Source organism: Notothenia rossii (assembly GCF_949606895.1).
Source record: "Notothenia rossii genome assembly, chromosome: 8".
Taxonomy (NCBI): domain Eukaryota; kingdom Metazoa; phylum Chordata; class Actinopteri; order Perciformes; family Nototheniidae; genus Notothenia; species Notothenia rossii.
Window position 1 is genome coordinate 70,009,368 of NC_136906.1, and position 22,065 is coordinate 70,031,432.

The 22,065-nt window shown below is 41.5% G+C and overlaps 1 protein-coding gene across 3 annotated transcripts in view; it reads left to right on the plus strand.

Moving 5' to 3' along the window:
• eva1aa (eva-1 homolog A, regulator of programmed cell death a) overlaps positions 1-21,609 on the plus strand; it is a 224,794-nt gene extending 203,185 nt beyond the window's left edge. For all 3 annotated transcript variants that reach the window (XM_079644109.1, XM_079644108.1, XM_079644107.1), the window contains 3 exons: positions 15,266-15,400; positions 18,234-18,440; positions 19,591-21,609. In XM_079644109.1, the coding sequence (XP_079500235.1) occupies positions 15,266-15,400; positions 18,234-18,440; positions 19,591-19,970 (722 nt within the window). In that variant the 3' untranslated portion in view covers positions 19,971-21,609. The remainder of the gene's footprint in view (positions 1-15,265; positions 15,401-18,233; positions 18,441-19,590) is intronic.
• The last annotated feature ends 456 nt before the right edge of the window (positions 21,610-22,065 follow it).

Here is a 22,065-nt window from a genome sequence, read left to right on the forward strand (position 1 = left end):
TCCTCTGGGGAGGGCGGCCTTACTCAAGACATTATTGATCTCTGATGTGGTTTTCAGGGTCAAAGGTTATCTCCCAGCAGCAGCTGACGGGTCAGTCCTGCGTACCTGGCAAAGGTCCAGAGGTCGATTTAGAGGAAGTAAACTTCACAGGTCATCAGTTGAATGTGTCTGGCGGTATTTAGCTATCACTGATCTGGACTTTTCTTTCTCTGTCTGTTCTTTATTGGTAGGTATAGAACTGAAACTAATCACACGTTTGGGCCAGTATTTCTGTACCATATACTCGTGAAGTTTGGGGAAAGCTGCAACAAACCTCAAGTAAAATAGTCAGATGGGCAAAAAACTTTGATCAGACAATCGGACCATGAGGTTAGCCAAACGTAATTGAGAGAGAATAAAGCAGCCAAACATTTCCCAGCCAAACTCAATATCCACCAAGTGAACACACTTTCACTTCCAAATAAAGTGTTTTGTATACTCTGGCAAAACTGTCAGCTTGTTATCTGACTGCTCGTGATCCAGGCCATGGTGGACTGTTTTTGTCTGCAATACCAACAGCAATAAAGTTAGAACAAGTTGTGATTTTAGGCAGAGTTTCAAGTTAATATTGTAGCTGGCCAGTTTCTAGTATAAATTTTGTTTGTGGAGTTGTTTACAAAAAAAGATACTACTTTTTTATGGAGATTAAAAAGTGACAGAAGGTGTATTTTCAAAGCAAGGCTAACTTCAGTCGTACATTTAGCCTATATATTTGTAGTGTTGTTGTGAAATGCAGTGCTTGACAGGAATGTAGCTCCCTGAAAGGCTTAAAATATATTCTCTCCCTTTGGGATGTGTCCTAAATAGCCTGCAGGATCTGTCCCAGCCGAGCCCAGTACAGTACAGCCATGCTGGGCTGTTATTTAAAAATCTCCCAGAGATCTCCATCACTCTGATCTGGAGCCAGAGCCCACTGATCTCGCCTCCAAACACCACCTCGCTCTTCCTTTAGCTTCCAACCAAGGATGAAGGGATGATGGAGGGGGAAATGGAGGGTTGAAGCGTTCTCTCTGGCCTTCTTTGGCATTCCTTTTTCTTCTTTCTTTCCCAACAGGCCATCTGTTTCCTGCCTGCAACATGACACCAGCACCCACTTGGGTTTAGCTACTCTTGAGGTGTGTGTGTGTGTGTGTGTGTGTGTGTGTGTGTGTGTGTGTGTGTGTGTGTGTGTGTGTGTGTGTGTGTGTGTGTGTGTGTGTGTGTGTGTGTGTGTGTGTGTGTGTGTGTGTGTGTGTGTGTGTGTGTGTGTGTGTGTGTGTGTGTGTGTGTGTGTGTGTGTGTGTGTGTGTGTGTGTGTGTGTGTGTGTGTGTGTGTGTGTGTGTGTGTGTGTGTGTGTGTGTGTGTGTGTGTGTGTGTGTGTGTGTGTGTGTGTGTGTGTGTGTGTGTGTGTGTGTGTGCGCGTGTGTGTGTGCGCGTGTGTGTGTGCGCGCGATTGTGGGCTTTATGATTAGCTGCTATACTAATACATTTAGTCATTTATGTTGGTACCAAGTGGCCCATGCGCCCTCATTCAAGTGTGATGTAGACATGCTTTGTCCGAAGTGTGTGGGAACCGCTGACTAGTGTATCATTGATTCATATTGAGTTGTCTCGGGGGCGGATTTGATGGTTATGCATGATTTTCTGTCTCTTCCACCTACTTTAGACGTACAAGAGAAGAAAGGAAAGAGGAAACGAATGTGTACTCTGGTATTAAGCATGGTAATAGTGGCTGTTTTGTCTAACCACTGTTAGGTAGGCTTTGAAGGGGGCAGTCTCTGTTTGGATCTTGGCTTCTCTCCACTAATTACAGTAATAGAGCTGGCTGGATGACCCAGGATAATCTGCACTCTCTTCTTTCTCTTGCACACCATGCATTACAATGAAGGAGGGAAAGTGAAAGTATATTGCTTTACTGTTAATGAAGTTACTGTTTAAGTAAAAAAACTCAACCAACACATTGGGAAAATAACACTACTCCACTGTGTGTTTCTTTCACTTTCTTTCACTTTATTTCCGGCTGTCTAAACTTGTCAGATGGGGATTTTCCACCCTCGGGTCCAAACTGAGAAGCTGGACGTCTTTCTCTGCCAGTGTGTTTGTTTTTTTATCGACGTGCATAATGACGTCCGTCAGCTGAAGCCAAGCCAGACCTCCAAGTTGTGTTTGTTTAGCGAGGCTCGCTGCATCCAGGCCTTTCTGTAGCCAAACCAGGCAGAATTTGGGATGCTACAAATACATGCTTTTGTATTTCTTTACATGCTTGAAATACAAGAAGTGGGAAAACGCTGATTTCATGCCAGGGTTAGTGTGAACTGTGAAGCTCATGATGGATAAATAGCCTACTAGTAAGTATGACAACTAAATGTCAGGCCAAAAGAGAAACACAGTAGTTATGTCAGATCAAAGGTTACAATAACTACATGTGATTTCTTGCATGATAAAAGTACAAAGGCTTTATAAAGACCCACAGACTCCCCTTTATAAATACCACATGCTTTATGTTTTAGATTTCTACTGGTTCATTCAATAAAAGTCCTGTCAGTGTTAATATGACAGTTGCCCTATAAAGGTCAGTGCTGAGGAAGCTATGGGTGGTCCTTTACCTTCTCCCCTTCTAACCCCTTTAGTTTAAACTCTGGCTCCTCACACTCCTGGCATATTGTAGACCCTATGTATGAATCCAGAATCCAGGAAATGCACTTACTCACTTTCTGGCCAAGATGAGAAGATTGATGTCACTGTCCGTCTCCAATCTAGAGATTATCTCAGTTTTGGATAGTGACTGAAAAATGAGGAAACCACAAAAAGTGTATTTCCTCAAATTGCCAACTATTGCTTTACATTGTTGTCTGCATGATCCTTATCGTTGTCATTTCCAAGTGTCAGTTGTATTCATCACGCAATATGAAGTAAATATAATACTTATAAATGGTATATCGGTAAGATACAAATATCTCTGACCTTTTGGTTTGTGTCTGCATCTCCTTCATGGAAAGTCCTTTTCTCCCCTATCCTTCTCTTTCCATCCCTCCCACACTTACATCCTGTCTTCTTTTGTCTCGGGGGTTAAGCAATATGAGCTTAAAAGGTGTTCTGCGTAATGTGTGTGAGTCAAGTGTCAAGTGGTGACCGGCGGGACAGTGTATGCTAGTGTGAGTCTGCCTTATATCAAAACTGCACAGAACCCTTCCGCAGGATCGCAATGTGAAAAAAGACCCAGCATTGTAGATCAAATTCATTTCTTACTCTGTAGGCCATTGTTTATACCGGAAAGATTTACAGCACAGCTGCAGCGAAAATACTGCAAGCAGGGATCTGGGTGAGAACTCCTCAGCTGAGATAAGGGGTTCATTCATGTTGGGCAGAGCATTATTTATTGCCATATTTAGGGTTTAGTGATAAAGATCAGTGGTGTAAACTACTTCATCCCGGCTACCTTTTTGAGAGGTTAACATTTATCTTTTTAACACTCAACATCTGTTTTTGGATTCACATAAAGATTGAAAGGTCCCATGACATGGCCATTTCTACTGATCATAATTCCATGGTTGAGGTCGACTAGAATAGATGTACATTGTTCAATGTTCCAAAGTCACATTGGTTTCTCATACAGCATCTCTGTATAGTATGTGTATTCACTCTCTGTCCTAAACGGCTTGTTGCTAAGTGCACTTGGATTCTGGGATTTGTTTAATTAAATCAATGGTTTTTAACAAACTATACGTACGTTTGAAAACACTCTTAATTATTGGAGTTGTGTTGCTCAAGTGAGTTGCTGGTCAGATACAAAATGTCTCAGTGGTCACAAACCAAACCCTTCTATAAGCAGAAGAAACTGAAAGAGGGAACCAGGTTTAATGGCACTAACAGGTGCAACGTTTGAGTAAACCCTCATGGGTGCTGAATTTGAGAGGTGGGCAAACAGTTTTATGTGCGCTTGCCCTCCCCTACGGCTGCACGTTAGACGCGTGTGTGTTTATGTGCTTGTGCAGGATATCCAATTTAGACTTGTGGACATGAGAGCTAGTTTGTAATGCTGTAACTCTGTTAGCTCAGTTTCATTATCTAACCAGAGCCGTGCGGTTACACACTGCAGGATCTCTGATGTCCCTCCGGCACTTCAGCCACGGCAGCAGGTGTTTATTTTAAAGACGGGTGTAAAAGTGTCCCTGGCAGACTCTCTCTCTCCACTACTAAACCTTACAGACATGCATCTGAATCTGTTGTGGCTCAAGCTGTTTTAAGACCATGCTTAACAGGGGCAGAAGAAGAAGAAGACAGGAAACAGATTTGATTTAACAGGAAATTTAGACGGCAAGACAAACCAATAACCAGCTGCAAGCAGATAGTCTTCAAATAATCCACCAAACTCAAACAAGTAGGTAAGTTTGAACATGTAAAGTAGTGGGTACTCCTGTGTGCCAAGAAACCCAAGACTGTAAGGGGAGGCAGGAAATCTGTCTTGCTATTCTCTTCTCTCAATCAAAAACAGCTGGTCCGTTTAGAATGTCTATTTTCGGAGTTGGTTCTAATAATAGCCCCGAGTACAGTAATGTCAAAAGTCTGCTCAGATGGGACACATTTGGTCCAGTGTGTTGGACTGGCTATCAATCGTCAGGGCTTCTTATCTAAGGGAAGTTATAAAACGGCTGCTTATCTTTGGACAGCATTCAATACGTTTTGTCCTAATAAAGAACTGTTTTGGTCCTAGAAAAAGTAGGATTTCGACACTTTTGGCATTATCAAAACTCGAGTCCAGTGCTGAAGTAGCAGACTTAACAAAAGTAAGACTGTAATACGCATGTGTGTGTGCACTTGTGTGGTGATAAGCCCGATGACAGACTCAGGCTGACCCAGACCTCAGCTTCATTATCTCTGACCAGGCCTGACCGCTAATATAGCGTAGCACCCTGTCAACACGTGGGAGAAAGAAAAAAAACACATGCCTCCTTTTCTTATACACATGCGAACACAACTCCCACACACTGCTTAGGCTTTCATCGGTTCCTTCTCTCTGCACGAGGTAATGTATAACTTAGTCTGAATGCTACTGGTTGTGATTCACTCTCACTTATATCTCTCGTGTAATCACCTGACAATGATAGGGCGCAGAAGCACTTTATGATAGACAAGCGCAATATGAGGCAGGTGGTAGTGTTTTACCAAAATGATAAAGAAGCGTTCAAGTGTGCATCAAATCATAGAGCGTGTAATGACACACAGATGCTCAAACACACTGTGGGTATATTCTTTGTCATTCAGCACAATGACTAGTAATCTAATCTAGTAATTGCTGGTGTTACTGTAAAGCCAATGCGTCATTTAGATGATCCTCTGAGGTCATTTTCTTGAAGTATCTCCACTTTTTATATTCCTGATGTGGTCACACTTACCTCATGAACTCACAAGTGTGCGTACATTATTGTTCATTTAATATGCTGTTGTTGGATTTTATTAATACATTTTCACATTTACAGTGTGTTAAACTCAATTACCTTACTTTACCAGCACCAGGATGGCTATTAGTCTATATATGGTATTTTTATGATTTGTGCAGGGGAGAGTGAACAAGTCCAAATAGCCTTAGTAGTACACACATTAGTAGTATAAAGTGCAATCCTAACACTCCCATGGACAAAACAAAAACATAATGGGCCTATGTAATACACCAGGGATGCATGTTTTAAAGCCTGACTCATACTCTCGCCTCCCAATTCACTGCTTTAATGAAGTTAGCCTTATTAGGGAGGCCCATTCAGCAAGTTAGGTGCTGACCTTGGTGACGTCTTTGTTTGTGGAGTGAAGCAGAACTTCTCTTCTGTCCTACAGTATAATGCTCTAATGTCAGGCTCATATTTGTATTTGTGTGCCTGTTCTGTGTCACGTTCACATGCTTTACCATTCAAAAAGCTCTTTATTTTTGTTTATTTATTTTTTTCAGCTGCTCTTTTCACTCTCTGTCTGAAACCAGAGCCCAGTCTGCTCTGATTGGTTGGCTGGCTTTCTCTGTTGTGATTGATCAACCGCTTAAAGATGTCCTGCCCCTTAACCTATCAAATACAATGTGTTGGAGCGCCAATAGAAACACACAAGTGTTACATAATGATGTCACTTTGTTACAGACGTAAACAAAGGAGTCCAATTGAGGCGTTTAAAGCAGGGGCGGGAATTGGGGGTTTTAGCTTTTGTAGACCATTTACATGCACAAAAACGTATATAACACACTACAGGAAATGGAAAACTGCCAAAAGTATAAAAGGGCTTCTTTAACCAACTATTGTTCAATGAAATCTTTGAGGCTTATGATTTATCTCCATTTTGATATATTGTTGAATACTCATTCAATGTCCTTTAATAGTCTGTTATTAAAATGTAGATACAACTAATGTTAGATGGCTGCATTGTTTTGTAATCAATCGCATTGAAGCTAGTGTTATCACTTAAATTAAGATTTGATATAGTTTGTATGGACACTTAGGTATCAACACACCCACCCCTGTCAGACATTACACTAGCATTATGGTTTGTTCTGGGAGTTCTGAGGACATGTGTTATGATAAAATATAGAAAGACAGACAGTCAGAAGTGGAACTTTATAATTTAATCATGGCCTCACTTCACACACCAGAGATTGGAATAGACATTGCTCCATCGCATCCATTACACTGTGTAAAGCGCACATATTTTCTATATAGTATGTCTAGTTTATTTATATGTATAGTAAGTCTTTATATTTTAAACACACACTTTATCTTTAATTTTATCAGCACCACGTCACTATTATTTATTTATATGTACAATTTTAGCAAGTTTTTATATTGTCCTGTTCCTGTAAGCCAGTTCAACGACAATTTGTTTTAATAGTACACTCTGTCTTGTTGAAATGAAAATAAAGTATGTCTAAGTCTAATCTTATTGTCACTGTAAGGCTCTGTCAGTCACGCCTTTTGATGTAATCCACCACGCAAGAGATTAAGAAAAAATGCTGGCAGCCAACGTTCATCTCCACCCTTGTAACTGTCACACATTCATAAAGACAACTGTACCCACTGTATGCAAACCTTAAACAGAGACCTGCTGCTGCTATATTGACAGGGATGAACTGGGCTTAAAACTAATCCTAGTTTATCTGTCACCAAAACTCCATTCATTCCTCAGGTCCCTGCAGACTTCATGTGTTGATTGTACTAACTGCTGCGCACGACCAGTTGTTGCCGTGTGCTAAAGATAGCAGCATTGTTTCGATCAGCCGTGAAAAATGTTGGAACATGCTTGTTGAATGCGGCTGACTTTATTTCCGTCACGATTGTGTCTAGACCGGTCCTGTCACTATCTGTGCTCTCTCTGTTCCATGTCAGTGACAACTAATGACAATCTCTGTTGTTTGACAACCTCAGCAGCTCTCCGACCCAATCGAAACCCAGCATCCCATTACCTCACGACTCTGATATGAAGGAGTGAGTTTAGGCAGGCAGCGCGGTTTGATGATTCAGCGTCGTTCACATCCTTGTTGAACCCAGTGGAACATCAGATAATGATGAGGCAGTGCTGACTGAGACAGTGAGCTTGCCTCTCCCACGTCCAAACGATAAAGATGTGGAAATACAAACAGCTGAGCGATCTGAGGGCGGCTTTCAATACTCTGCGGAGTCAGAGGTCATCTCTAGCAATGGACAATTCACTTTAAATATTTACAGTACTTCAGATACAGTATGTAGATGTGGGTTTTTCTTATATTAACTCAAACATGTTATTTTCCTTATTTTCAACTAATAATACCCATGTCTTTTTTTTTTTTAATGATTAGTGAGATAACTATTTCATGCCCCCCAGATGTCTCACCAATAATAAAACGTTAGGAGAAAAATGAGGAAAAAATACAAATGTGCTGCTGATAATGCACCAGAATTAACCAGCTTAAGTTGACAAAATGGTTAAACTTCAAAGAGATATTATTATTATGTCAGATACATTCTGATGCAATTAAAGAGTAAATCCTGCTAAAGTTATTTTAATAAATGAACCTGCCGTTATTGATTTTTGCGAGTATTCAGTTTGCTAACAGCAGAACCATAGAAAAACCGTCCAACACATTCAGTGTCATTATAGAGAAACAGTTTGCTACTTTTGTAAGTTTGATTGAATAATCTACGAGAGAATGGATGTGTCTTTCTGGATGTGTCTTTCATGCTAAGCACCTCCTCTTTATGCATATTTCAAAGTGGGCCTGAGGTTGTGGTGTTTGAAGACATCAGTGGGTTTCTCGTCTGTGTGGGGTCTGGGGGGGGAGCTCCACCATTTAGTGATTTTCAGTCCCACACTGTCAGCGGAGCTTCTATTCCTATCTCTGTGTCTAAGTTAATGACACCAACTGTGTGCGGTGTGTGAGGAGTGTTTAAATAGCCAAAACAGCTGCGATCCTGGAGTCTAACTGATGGTTGTGGTGAAGTGAGAGTGATTACGTTCAGAGCCTTTGCTGTGACGTGTGTATGCGTGTGCGTGTGCGTGTGCGTGTGCGTGTGCGTGTGCGTGTGCGTGTGTGTGTGTGTATATTAATTTGCATTTTCGAGTGTCTCACAGCAGAGGGATGTGTGTTTTCCATTAAAGTAAATGGGGAACATTTTTTGAATGTAGGGCAGGGGGCTCAGAGAGGCAGGGTGGGGGGTTGAACTGTTCCCCTCTCTCCATCCTGGAATGTACTCCCAACCTCCACTACTCGAACTCTGGATGCGTTTAGACCGTGTCACCATCCAGCTATGTCCTGACGTATTATATTAAGGAATATGTGATCGAGCACAAGCCTCTTTAGCAGACAGATCTTGTCACAAGAAGCTCCTGCCAACTAAGGGTTTTTCTGGCCTTCACAATCCTCGCTGACTGGATAACTTGAGACCGCTGATTTGATTAAGATGCCTGCATCTGAGCCAAAGCTGAACTTTCCCTGAATCTCCAGGATTTGAGGCTTGTTTCTCATACCTTTTGGAAGAGTTTCCTTAGCCGGGCCTGCTTCTTATTCAATCAGTTACCAATAAATACTGGCCTGAACTTCCAGTGTATCCAGTTTTCCACCATAGGCATTAAATGAGCTCCAGAAGTGCTTTGGGGGGGGGGGGGGGGGGGGGGACTCAACGTCTTACTACAGTATAGAGGACATGTTGATGGCAGTTTGCCTACTGGAAACTTTTTCAACTCACTTTTATAGTTTGTCTATTTACTCTCAGATCTATTTTTACTCGTTTTATTATTTTAACCTCTTCATTTTTCCCTTAATTTGTGACTAAATATACTAGTCAAGCACGGAAAAATGTCATCGATATTTTCTATTTTCTATATATCTATTCCAACAGTTGTTTGCGGTGCTTCACTGCTCATATTGATGTAAGCAAGTTAAAGCCTTGGTGTTTTTATGGCTGCACAATCACATGAAACATATATTATCTAAATATCTTGTGTAAATCAATTCAAGGTGGGGGATTTCATTGGAAACGGATGGCATGCTTTTGAAAATGTTTAACAGTTATGTAAATTAGATAAGATTTTATGAGATAAAACATAAAAAAAGACAGCTCCTTTAAGCAGCGCATATTTAGAGGGATTCTCTAACTCTTATGGCGCAGTCACACTGCAGCGCGGAGCTCGCTTTAAGCGTGCCGAGCCGTGCAGGGCCCGTTTTTTGTTGCGCTTCCACTTGGCCTAGTTTTGGCCTGGGGCTACTTTTTCACCTTTTTTCTGGCCCGACTAAATCGTGGTAATATCGAGACCAACAAGCGGGGCCAACAACCGGGCGGAATATGCTAAACTAGTGACGACTGCTGATTGGTCAGCGAGAATCGTCACAATTCTCGCGCGACTTAATCCCTAGTGTCGCATATATTAAGGGACGCTTGCAGCATTTTTGAAAACAGTGAACCTTGCAGCATTTTTGAAAACAGTGAACCTAAGAAGAAAAAAACACATACCAAGAAGCAAGGACACGATGGCTTCCACATCCTCCATTGTTGTTGTGTGTTTTGTGAGTTGTGTCGCATTGAAGATGACGTCACGGCAGTTGTATGCAGCGTCGCTCCGCCCGCCAAAAAGCCGAACGCCCCGCCCACACTGCGTTACTATAGTAACTACCCCAGTTCCTAAACTGTAATGTGAGCGCAGCATTAAAGTGAGCCGGGCCTAATAAGGCCTAACCAAACCGAGCGAGGCCTCCAGTGTAAATGCGCCATAATAGACACACACACACACACACACACACACACACACACACACACACACACACACACACACACACACACACACACACGCACACACGCACATGCACATGCACATGCACATGCACATACACATACACATACACACACACACTTTTCAAGTAGTAGAGTAGGCTATATTTCTCACACTAACATACAAATGGAGCAGAACCAGAGAAAACCCTCAGCTCAGACCCTGTCCCTCGATAGAGTTCATATTACCAGGTCTGCTTCGTATACCCAATGTGGGAATGAGTGTGTTAATCATGTGCTATGACACACTCTCTGCCATGCAAAAACACATTTATTTGGATATGTAGAACCCATTCATGTTCACAGTGTGAGGTCGGGGAAGTGCATTCATTTGTGGAAAGATAAACATGACGGTATTGCCTCAGCTTTGCTTAGGTCAGGTTTAAACCACTCCGCACACTCAAATACTCTGCCATCTTAATCTAAATAGTAAACACTTTTATCTATATATTGAATATACAGTCCATATCTTTCATGTAAGAGTTACAAATGTGCACAATATTCACACATTTTGAGTGTTATCAGCTGCTGTCAGCTGGATGCTGTTAGTGTTACGCTGGGGGTTGGAAAAAAAGGAGAAGGGAGTGAAAGGAGGAGGAATGCAATCTCAACACCTTCAGCTTGTGCCCTATTCACCTTACATGTTCTGCAGGAATGCCAGTAGCTCAGTGAACAATTGTTATGTGTGTGGGTGGATGTGCTCGTGAATGTGAGTGTGCAGATGTCTGTGTGGTGTCTGAGTTGGAAGCAGGTGTAAGAGCTGAAACTAATTTTGGTGAGTCTTCAAGTTTGTCCACATTGACTTGAGTTTTTTTTTTCAAGGCACTGTGTGTGTGTGTGTGTGTGTGTGTGTGTGTGTGTGTGTGTGTGTGTGTGTGTGTGTGTGTGTGTGTGTGTGTGTGTGTGTGTGTGTGTGTGTGTGTGTGTGTGTGTGTGTGTGTGTGTGTGTGTGTGTGTGTGTGTGTGTGTGTGTGTGTGTGTGTGTGTGTGTGTGTGTGTGCGTATATTGGATCTCCTACAACACTTTAATGCTGTAAATTAAGTAGTCTGTGTGCTGATTGAAACCAGACGCTTTTACTCAGACTTCTTACACATATGGCAGCACATCGTTCCAAGGCACCTTTCTGTTTTTCCAAAGTGCTATAAATCCATTTAAGGTGAAATGAACCAAGGTTTTTTGTAAGTTGGCATCTTTCACTTGAGTTATCCACTACATAAATGGTAATGTCTAAATTGGAACTAAACTCTGTATCTTTATGTCGCTGTATATGAATCTCATGTCATTTCAGATGTTGCTCTCACTCTATCCCTGTTTTTGACTGCAGTTTTATGAATGTATACTACTTCTCAACCTAACTTAGGTCAAGTTGCCCTTTATTCTTGCCTCACCCTGGATAGAACATACAGTAATTTAGATGAGTGTCACAACACATTACGATTGTAAGCTTAGAGTGCATCACAGCAAAGTCATAGTGTAGGTTAAGCTGTCTTTATTTGGGCCAAAATCTCAGAGAGTCAAAGCAGACGGAGCATTAAAGAATGCCCTAAAACATTGGAACAGGTTTGATCTCATCTCAGATTTAGCATGGTTTAATATTTCATTATAACCCCTCTGGCTTAAAGGGCTTTGTCTCAACAGAGTTCTGCATCGGTCAGCACATGGCCCACGAACAGATACATACGGACATGCACACACACACACACACACACACACACACACACACACACACACACACACACACACACACACACACACACACACACACACACACACACACACAAACACACACACACTTTGGCCTGCAGAGCCAGTGAAAACAAGGTCGGGCTCTGCCAGTGTAAACACGGTCCATTGTTATGGGCACTGTTTCCCGCCTCGTATCCTCGCTCCTCGTGGCGGGAGAGGTACAGCGCTGGCACTCGTCCCATCTACCGCAGTTATATTAAGACTCATTTGCCATGCATTTATGTGACCATGTCATTATAATGCAGGCTCTAGAGTGTGATTTATGTCCTCCGTTTCTCTCCCTTGCACTCGTCTTTCCCTCTTTTATTGGTTCAGTTTTTACTGCTTGGCTCCTTTAAGTGTGGTTTGCGGCCGTTTGCTTCGAGAGGTTTCAGCTTTTTGACAATTATTTTTAGACAAGCAGCCGTCAATTTGCTATGATGTACCAGCTTCTGCCAACAAAGTTAGGCCGTAGAGAAAAACATGGGAAACGGCTGTTCTAAAGGATATAAATCAGGGTGTCGGTGTGTGTGTCGATGCACATGTGTGCTCAATTTATGCACAAATATCAGGTGGGGCTTTGAGTGTGCTTGCGTGGTTATATCTCAATTATGTCCCTTCATTTTGTAAAAATGTGAGTGTATGTCATGGCGTCTCTCAGCTGTGACCCTGGGCCAGATGTGCAGCCGATTAGGGCCAATCAGAAGTCTGTAATCAGGGCGTGGCTTGAGGATGGTGGCAGCGTGGCAGTGGGGGAGTTTTAAGACCCGTGATTAGTGTGTCAGACTGATGAGGAAGGACAGGGGGGGGTGCCAGGCCAAATCCCATTTTTTCATTTCCATGCGTATTCCACTTCCACATATGGGGGACTTTGTTTATTTAGTTTGTGCCAACCACGCTGGGATAAAGCATGGTTTCAAATTCTTGGTTTTTAATCTATTTAGGCAACAGATTTGTGCGGTGCGCCACATGAGATGATGCAATTACAGAAAGGTATTTCAATGTAACAGTATACGTTTCTACAGCTGGCAACTCACCTCACACCATATGAGTTCTCCTGATGCAGTACGGTGAACCCAGGCCAAGCAGGTTAAACATATACACCAGAAATATGTAGCTACTTCTATTTGTCTGGCATCAACCTCCTGCCCTTTCTGCTCATGGCAAAATGAAAACCAAAAGTTGGAACCACATTTAGCCGAGGCCTTTGAACCCGTTTTGTTGATTGGCTCTCAGATGTTCTGCAGTAAGATAAGATCAAAAATGTCCTCCTCAGATGTGTGCAGTTTCTGTGCAGTTGTCACAATGTAATATACTATGGCAAAATGAATTAGAGAGTACTAGGGTGGGAATGTTTGAACAATAACTGTTCCCATTGGCTTAACATATAAAGTCAGTCAATGTTTTAAGGAAGACATTACTGAATTTTGAACCTTGTTAAGCAACTGGAGCATGCAGAGACTCAGAAGCTGCACTTTATAGACTCAGTTGACATTTTTACGTGTGTGTGATTGAAAAGCTCCAATCTGTCGAATGTCACTTTAAAATTAAACATGTTCAACTTATGGGTTACAACATCTATAATACTGATGTTCACTGAAACAAGCTTAAGTCAAAGACAAGAGGTATAAATGACAAGAACACGTTAACAAGCTGTTCTTTAAATCATAGCAGTTAGTGCACAAACCACAAATGCTGCAAATGTATCTCCTTGGTATCAATCATCAAGTCAATCATCAATATATCCTGTCATTCTCTACTGTCAATTATTTCAAAAGGCAATGCATGTTATGTCATATAAATAATTGGTACCATAAATGTCAGTAGTTAAAAGTTCCTGCTCAGTCTTTTCATCATTGCATACAATTGGAAAAACCTTGTAATGTTTCCAGAGCATTAGGAGTATCCAGGGGAGGGGAGCTTTGTGAGGTCTGCTGCGCTCCTTCCTGCACTGTGATTGACTCTTGGATAACTGCCAAAATCAGTCTCTGGAAATCTGATCAGAGTGTTTATTCATCGGCCTTTAAACAAATGGTTCACTTTTACCATAAATCACATGTCACAGTTTCACTATTAGTGCTCCCGTCAGCAGAACCAGGCAGCTGATTGTTCGTTTGTCCGGCGCAGTGAAAATGCAAGAACGGCACAGGATGGATAGACAGCTGGAGAGAGAGTCCTCTGTTGGGCTGTAAATCAGCGCTGATCTGACTGGGCAGACACACACAGGGACCGGAGCGTGGCCCAGCGGCCAAAACCACATGTGAGCGGGCAGGAATGTATGGCCCACTGCATTGTGGGTTTGTGTCTGTGAGGAAGGATTGCAGACTCCCTGACTCACAGGACGCTGTGAGGTTGGGGGGTGTGAAGGGGTGAGGATGGAGAGGAGGGAGAGGGCAGCAGAACTTTCGGGAATCAGAGTGCAAGTTCAGGAGGAGTGTGAACCATCAACATGCTGTCTCGTTTACAGCCCCTTACTCTCCCATCACAACATCCTCTGAGATTTCATCTTAAATCTTTTCAGGATCTCCTGTGAAATATAGATTATGAAGCTTTATGCACACGAGAGAGGAGAATATCCCAAGTGACAAATATCATGTTATTGTAGGTATAGTCTTGTATAAATATATAAGATTAAAGTTAACCCTTTTAACTCAGCAATACAAATAGTCCTCGTTGCATTATCTTTAAATGCTTTATACCCTAAAATCTATACAACCTAAGATAAAAGGTTATGTAAGTAAATAAACCATAATTATTGTTAAATGCATTGAACAACATTGAGTTAGATGTAGAACTATACACAACATGTTTCATACATTCAATAAGCTGTTTGAACAATGTACATTTTGAAGTGTTTGAGATATGGTCCTTTTTATCGGCAGAGTGCGAAAGCATTTGTGGTTTAATGACGGTACACTCAGCATGGTATTGTTAAATGATAAGATAACAAGTGATGTAATCTACTGGTTTCCGAGAGTGTAAAATGTCATCATGCATAATGCTAAATTAAGATAATCATACAAACGTTTTCAAAGGTGGTCAAAAACTAATACCAATACCAAGGTATTCATGCTAAAAGAAAATCCCATATCAATATTGATTAGGCTTTAAGCAGAACAAGAAATGGAAATGACTGCTATACATCTCTGTACATACCGCAATTTAATAATCCTCTTTTTGTCTTTCTTTGTTTCCCTCATCCCCAAATCCCCTCCTTTGCTCCACCTTTCCTTCTCTTTGAAGTGCCAAAGAAGTTGCTCCAGGAGCAGGGACCCAGACCCCCGGTGTTCTCCCCTCCAGCCAGCGCCCATGACCCCAACATAGTGGGAGACAGCCCTCCAGAGGGGAGCTCAGTTAGAAGCGCCGACGCTGTTCCAGGTAAGCAAAACGACACGAGCTGTTTCACTCTCTCCCCCAGTGACCGACACTCTCTCCCAGCCCCCCATGGAGAGCAGTTAACGCTAAACAGTCCCGAGGCCCCCCAGGCACCAGCAGAAACAGTCATTCAGGTTTTAAGTCGGAGCATATATGTATGTATATTTTAAAGTCACACAGGTTCAACTGTTACCATATGTATCCAAGCAGAGCCGTCGGTTTGGACCGTTTATGATCATTGCTCTTAAAAATATACGGCTTTTCAAGAGCCAATGATGTGACCACAGTCTAAATCAGTCTGCTATACTGCCCTGCTCCCTGAGAGAGAAGAAAGACGAAGAACAAATGAAAGAACGAAAAAAGGAAAAAGAAGACGCCAGCTAGGAAGGAAACTTAAACAAAGCTTTATTCATGAGGGATGATGGCCTGCGTCCAGCACACTAATTACTCTGCTCAGCTACCGGCACTGTACTGATTAGGAGGATAGACGGATGAATGAGGAGCTAAGAGAGGGAGGAGATGTGTGCTGGCAGCTCCTGACGCATGAATGGCTTCACTTCCTCGCACCGGGCTTCAAACACTCACCTGAAGCTCGTCTAGAAAAACCTGTTTTCATCTCCTATAGGGGATGAAACTATGAACGCGGAACAAGAAACATTTGACTGTAAATAAAGGTATCATGGAGGCGTGTGGTGCAGTGGGTTGTGCGTTGGTGTTGGGATCAGGGGGTCACAGGTTCAAACCCCACTGCAGTCAGCATGTCATAGTGTCCCTGAGACACTTCACCCCAAATTGCTCCTGTGGGGATTTGCCCACAGTATTGGGTATGTAAGTAGCTTTGGATAAAAACGTCTAACAAGTGACATTTAATGTAATGTATCAGGATCTTCACGTTTATTCAACTAATTTCTCTTAGTTTATTTTCTACCGGATAAGTGTAAAATAAACAGAATCAATCTTTTTACTTGACCCTTATGTTACCATAATCCTGGACCAATTTTATAGCATGCTTAATGCTTAAAGAAATAGTTCCACATTTTGGGTATGGGGTAAGATGAGAACAGTCATAAATGCAACTTCTTAAAATAATACTTAAAAGATTCAAACACCACATGACTGATCAGGGTCATTTTGTACAAATGGACTCACTCGTTAAAAAGGTTTAAGAAGTTTAAGTTGTAAACCACACATTTTTATTTTCTCCATCTTTGGTCCTCGTCGCTGTGGTGTTTCTCCACTGCGATTCCCAGAGATCATTGGGCCATTATAGAGAAAGTCTCCGTTTTTTTGTCTCTTAAACCATGATGACGCCTAAATCTTGTCATAACTACCCAGTTCCCTTATGTCTTTTATTCATTATTAAGCCTTACTCTCTGTTGCTGATGCTAAAAACATCAAATACTATTTATGTCTCTCTATTACAACAGCAGTCAAAAGACATTTTGAGTACTGGAGAAAACATGAAGAGTGCTTAATTTATGTTGAAATATGTCGGTTTTTTTGCGGTTGTTTTAATGTCCGGGTTGAATTAAGTGCACCTCACATAAATGAAACACTATTTACGTTTATGTTGTTATTTAACAATTTAAATTTTAGGAAAGAAATAAACGGATTATATGTTATAAATTGTAAAACATATTCAATCAAAAGAGCAACCACTGCATTTACATAATTATGTTTAGTTGTATTTCTAGCCCTGTAAATGTTTTTCTTAAGGATACGTCTGCCTATGTTTATGTATATTAGAAATAGAGATTGCTGCATGTTGTTGGTTGAATGTTAGCTCATGCACCACAGCAGGGGGTCCAGGTGGAAGCATTTACCTCCTCCGTAGGCAACTCCAGTCTAAACTGCATTTATCCGATAGAAGGAGCCTGACTCACCTTAAGAGAGACTGTAATTAGAGGTCATTGGTGTGTGTGACAGCCCACCAAAGTATGCTCACCTGCAAAAATCCTGCATGTGAATAAGACTAAACACAGATTTAAGGCTCTGATATTGAAGTGAACGCTTCTGTTTATTTTGGCTGTCGTAGCTTAAGGGTTGTGTTTTTCAGTGAGCGGTTGCTTATTCAAGGAGCTAAAGTTTCAGTCGTAACATATTCCAAGTAAACACTTCTTCACGTTAACAAGATGCGACTCCACTCAGAAAAAAGTATTAAAATCCTTCTGTGCTCCTCTGTTCTCTCATCTTGACTCCTCGCCTCTTGCATACACAACGAAGCCAGCATGTAAACACAGAAAGAAGTCATACTGTGATGAAGGAGAGAGAGAGAGAGAGCAGGAAACAGTTGTTCTCTTCTATAAATAGATTGTTTTCTGAGATTTCTGGGAAGCTTTGGAGATGTTGCCAAAGTGCAAACTTTTCCCATGTGGGTCTCTGTTCTCTTTAATGACATGAGTCAGTGTGAGTTTGACAGAAGCGGATGTTGTGTGTGTTATATTCTGGATCCCACAACTCTCCGAGAACATGTGTGCGCCTTTATGCGTGAGGCATCTTTTATCAGAAGCTTGTGTCCTAGATCAAAAACCACTGAGAGACTGGTGATGACTCAGCAGTCTGAACGCTATAGTCACAATACTTCAGAGACACTACACACTGACTTTACTGTAAATGAGCTAACTCATGCTGTAATAGTCTGACTGTACATGCCGTCATTAACTATTTACAACACATCCTTGTGTGTCATTGCATGTGGGCAGACACAGATTGAAGTTCTACAGTATTTTGAAAAAAAACATGACTGTCTAAATAAAGAATTCAAATGATAAACGAATCATCCCCGTAAAATGTAGTCTGCTTTGTGTTGTTAAACTGAACTTTTCTGCTTTTTCAGAAAGGAAGAAGGTCAGGGAGACCAACCCCGAAGAGGAGAAGCTTTCAGAAGCCGGAGTAGTAGAAGGAGGAGGTGGAGAAAAAGGAGGTGGAGGACAAAGAGAAACTCCACCGCCCCCCCGAGTAATGAATCCAATCATGAACTACACGTCTAGCTCCAACATGGCCCTCATCAGCAACGCACTGGCAGCCTACACTTTCATATCAGGTAGGGCACACTTTATATAATCATGTGTGACATCACATCACAAATTAGACACCTTAATCTGATCTCTGACCTCTATCAGGAAAATATTACATTTAACCAAAGAGATTATGATTAGTGGAGAAAATCAGAATCCCTTTATTCGTCCCACAATGGGGAAATGAACATTGTTACAGCAAAGTATAGATGAATAAAAAATACAAATAGAACACTATTTTATAGTATTTAAAATAAAAATTATAACAATTTACAGAAGTACACATTCAGGTAGATAAGTAAGTCGTCTTGAAAAAGAGCTGGATAATAATGTCAACGGGCGTTTCAGCTCGAGATTACGCCATGGGCAGGAAAACATTTGTCCTTTGTATTTGAGTGCGTGGCTTCATGTGAGGTACATGTGTGTGGTATGCTATCTTTTGGGTAAGGAAAACCCTGTTTCCTTTTTCCTGGAACTGACATTTGGGGGCCATAGGAATGCAGATGTTAGGCCGAGATAAAAGCCGCACACACACACACACACACACACACACACACACACACACACACACACACACACACACACACACACACACACACACACACACACACACACACACACACACACACACACACACACTGTCAGTCACCTGCTACAGCCAGCTGCTTAAACATATGCTGCAATCATATGGGGGTTTGGATACTTCCTGTTTTATTGCCTCAAATAAACAGTTTATACTTAGTGAAAGGCACTAGTTATACAGTCAAATAAACATACACTGAAATGTTTAGTGGAGGCAGAACCCGTGTAGGGTGGGCTCAAAAGGGTTTCTTATATTTCTAAGCTGCCATTACGTTTTTAGACCCGCATTTTAGAATTCCTTTTACTGATGAATATAAGACCCAATACAAATCATTTATGACCATCAAATGTGACCTTTCAAAAAAAGATACAAAGTTAATTGAAACTCTGTTTAAACATGATAGTAATATTTGCAATTGTATGCCTTTTTTTATTTGTATTTCTCAATTGTTTGAGGTTTTTAAGAGCTGTAATCCTCAGTTTAAACAGAAAGAAGTGAGCTTGGACAATATAGCCAGGCAGTACTTTAAAGGCATGTTTTCTGTATGAAATCAACTAAACATTTTTTGTCGTCTGTCTTTCTTCCCCCTAAAGACCACCCAGAGAGGGCAGCGCTCTTCTTCGTCTGCGGCGTGTGTTTGGGCCTCTTCCTCACACTCTTCGCCCTGGTGGTGCAGATCTCCTGTCGCACCGACTGCCAGCCTCGGCAGCGGCCTCCTGCCAAGAAACGAGCGCGCCCTGCCGACTCGTCCTCCGAATCAAGTGACTCGGACTCAGATTGGGAAACCACCTCAGATCTGTCGGCGCGGCGACACCGGCGGTTTGAACGCACGCTTAACATGAACGTGTTCACGTCGGCCGAGGAGCTGGAGAGAGCGCAGAGGCTGGAGGAGAGGGAGCGCATCATCCGAGAGATCTGGATGAACGGGCAACCTGACATCCCCGGGACACGGAGCCTCAATCGCTATTACTGAGGACTCTTTAGGGGCTTTTTTATGTAAAGCTTACTTGACTTGAACACCATTTAGGATGCACTTGGGTTGGGGCAAGAGACATGGTCCTTAAAAAGCTTTATAAGCAAACTGTGGACTCACTGATGAGAACAGGGGAAGGTATTGGAGATACAAGGAAAAGTCCTCCCTATTTGCTGGTTTGCATATTCCTCTGGGTATCATAAGCTGTACCCCATTCAGTAAGAGAATAAGCTCCCACTCCACATGGTAAGCTCACTTCTTTCTGCCGGAAGCGAGGGGTGAAAGGCTACAGCGCCTCGCCCGTGACCTCGGCAGGCCGTTTTGAAGTGGGGATTTATGGGTTAGCTGCCTTAGACACACACAGGCCTGCAGAGAGGGCATACTGACTGAAGGACCAAGGCCTCAGATGGATCTGTTTTATGCAGGGTCACCTGAAAAAGACTGGGACACTTGGAGCTTTATGCTCAGCACCCTCCAGTATTTAAGTGTGGACTTTACAGAGGGGCGGCATAAAGCAGAAAGAAGTGTACTATGGGACAATGTAAGACAATCTTTCCAGAGAAAATAACCACGCTGCCTTTTGAACTTTCTAAAAACCAAAATATATGTTGGAGGGAATTCATCTCATCCATTATGAAATCTATTTTATAATATTTAATAGTTTATTGATGTTGTGTATTTTTGTTCTCAAGTATGGTTTATTATGAGATATTTTTATACTTGGCGAAGGTTTGTCTGGCACCTCAGGGATGCAATCCTAGTGTTTCTGTGTTTGGTTGATGTATTTGCTTCCTAAGAAGGGGATCAGCCCATTTAAACAGCTAATGTCAGCATTTAAAGAAAAAAAAAATAGAAATATTATATAAAGAGCCTCAAAGAGGTTTAGTGATTTTATCTTATTTTTGATACAGTATGTTTAATTCACAGTGTGGTGCCTTTTCTAGCTATTAGGTCACTGTTGTCATGAGTGCAGCTGGTATATAACCCTATAACTGGTCATATTGGATATTCCAAATTTATCTTGTCATATATGTATTCTCGTTTAATGATTACTGTTGCTTTGCCGAAGTAGAGCATGTGTAAAATATGTCTATGTCACACGTTGCACTTGCTGTTCTCCCTGGATGTAAATGTTCATAACCAGAATATGCCAATTTTGTACCAGTAAATACGCTAGAGATAATTGTTCTGGTCGTCACCCAAATTTCAGGTCAACTGTGCCATTACTTCTAAGGTACCACCAGTGCTAAACCAGATGATTGTGGTAACCGCTGCTCATGGCCATCTGGAGAAGGAACCAGCTCTGAAAAAAGGTTCAGTGCACGAGCAAATCTGCGTCTCTTAAATTATGTTGCCAGTTCTATAAAATAAGCTATTGTCAATCCAGCTCTGTGTGCGCTGCCCTGGATTCCAACATAGAAATAGTTATAGTTTTCATTAAAAAAAAGCTTGGTATTTTTCCTGACTGAAATTTTAAATGAGAGTATACAGGACATATTAGGGTCATCAACATAAAGACTGCCAATATATCGTTTTTTATAAAGACATTTTTTATGTTTGAATTTGAATGGATAAAATGTGCCGATAGCTGGTAAAGTGAGACCAAATTATGACTCCTGTGTTTGAAATAAACTGTGTTGAAAAAAAACTTGCCCACTGTTTGATTTAATCTTGCACATTTTCATGTTCACAATGCTTGTATTATAGCCCAATCATGCACACTCTGTACTATGTTCTTACTGTTCTGATCTCATACTAATGTCATGCTACAGAAATAGAGCGTAAACAGTACAGTAAGGTCATTATATCTCACAAGATATGTGTTTATGATGGATGTGATGGATGACATATTGTTACTGAGTCGAGCGAGAAGTGTTTGTGTGTGTCGCCCCCTGCTGGTGAAGTAAGTAGTCTTCAGTTTGAGTGCATGGATGCTTTTATATTTATTTTTGAATGCCTGTCATTAACAAGATCTTACTATTCTGGACGTTTATTTCATTCCTTTTGTTTCCACTTTGAATTGTCATTTAGTTTTCATAAATATTTGTTTTCCTTTAACATTTGCTTCAAAATGTTGCTGTCGTTCCGTTTCCAT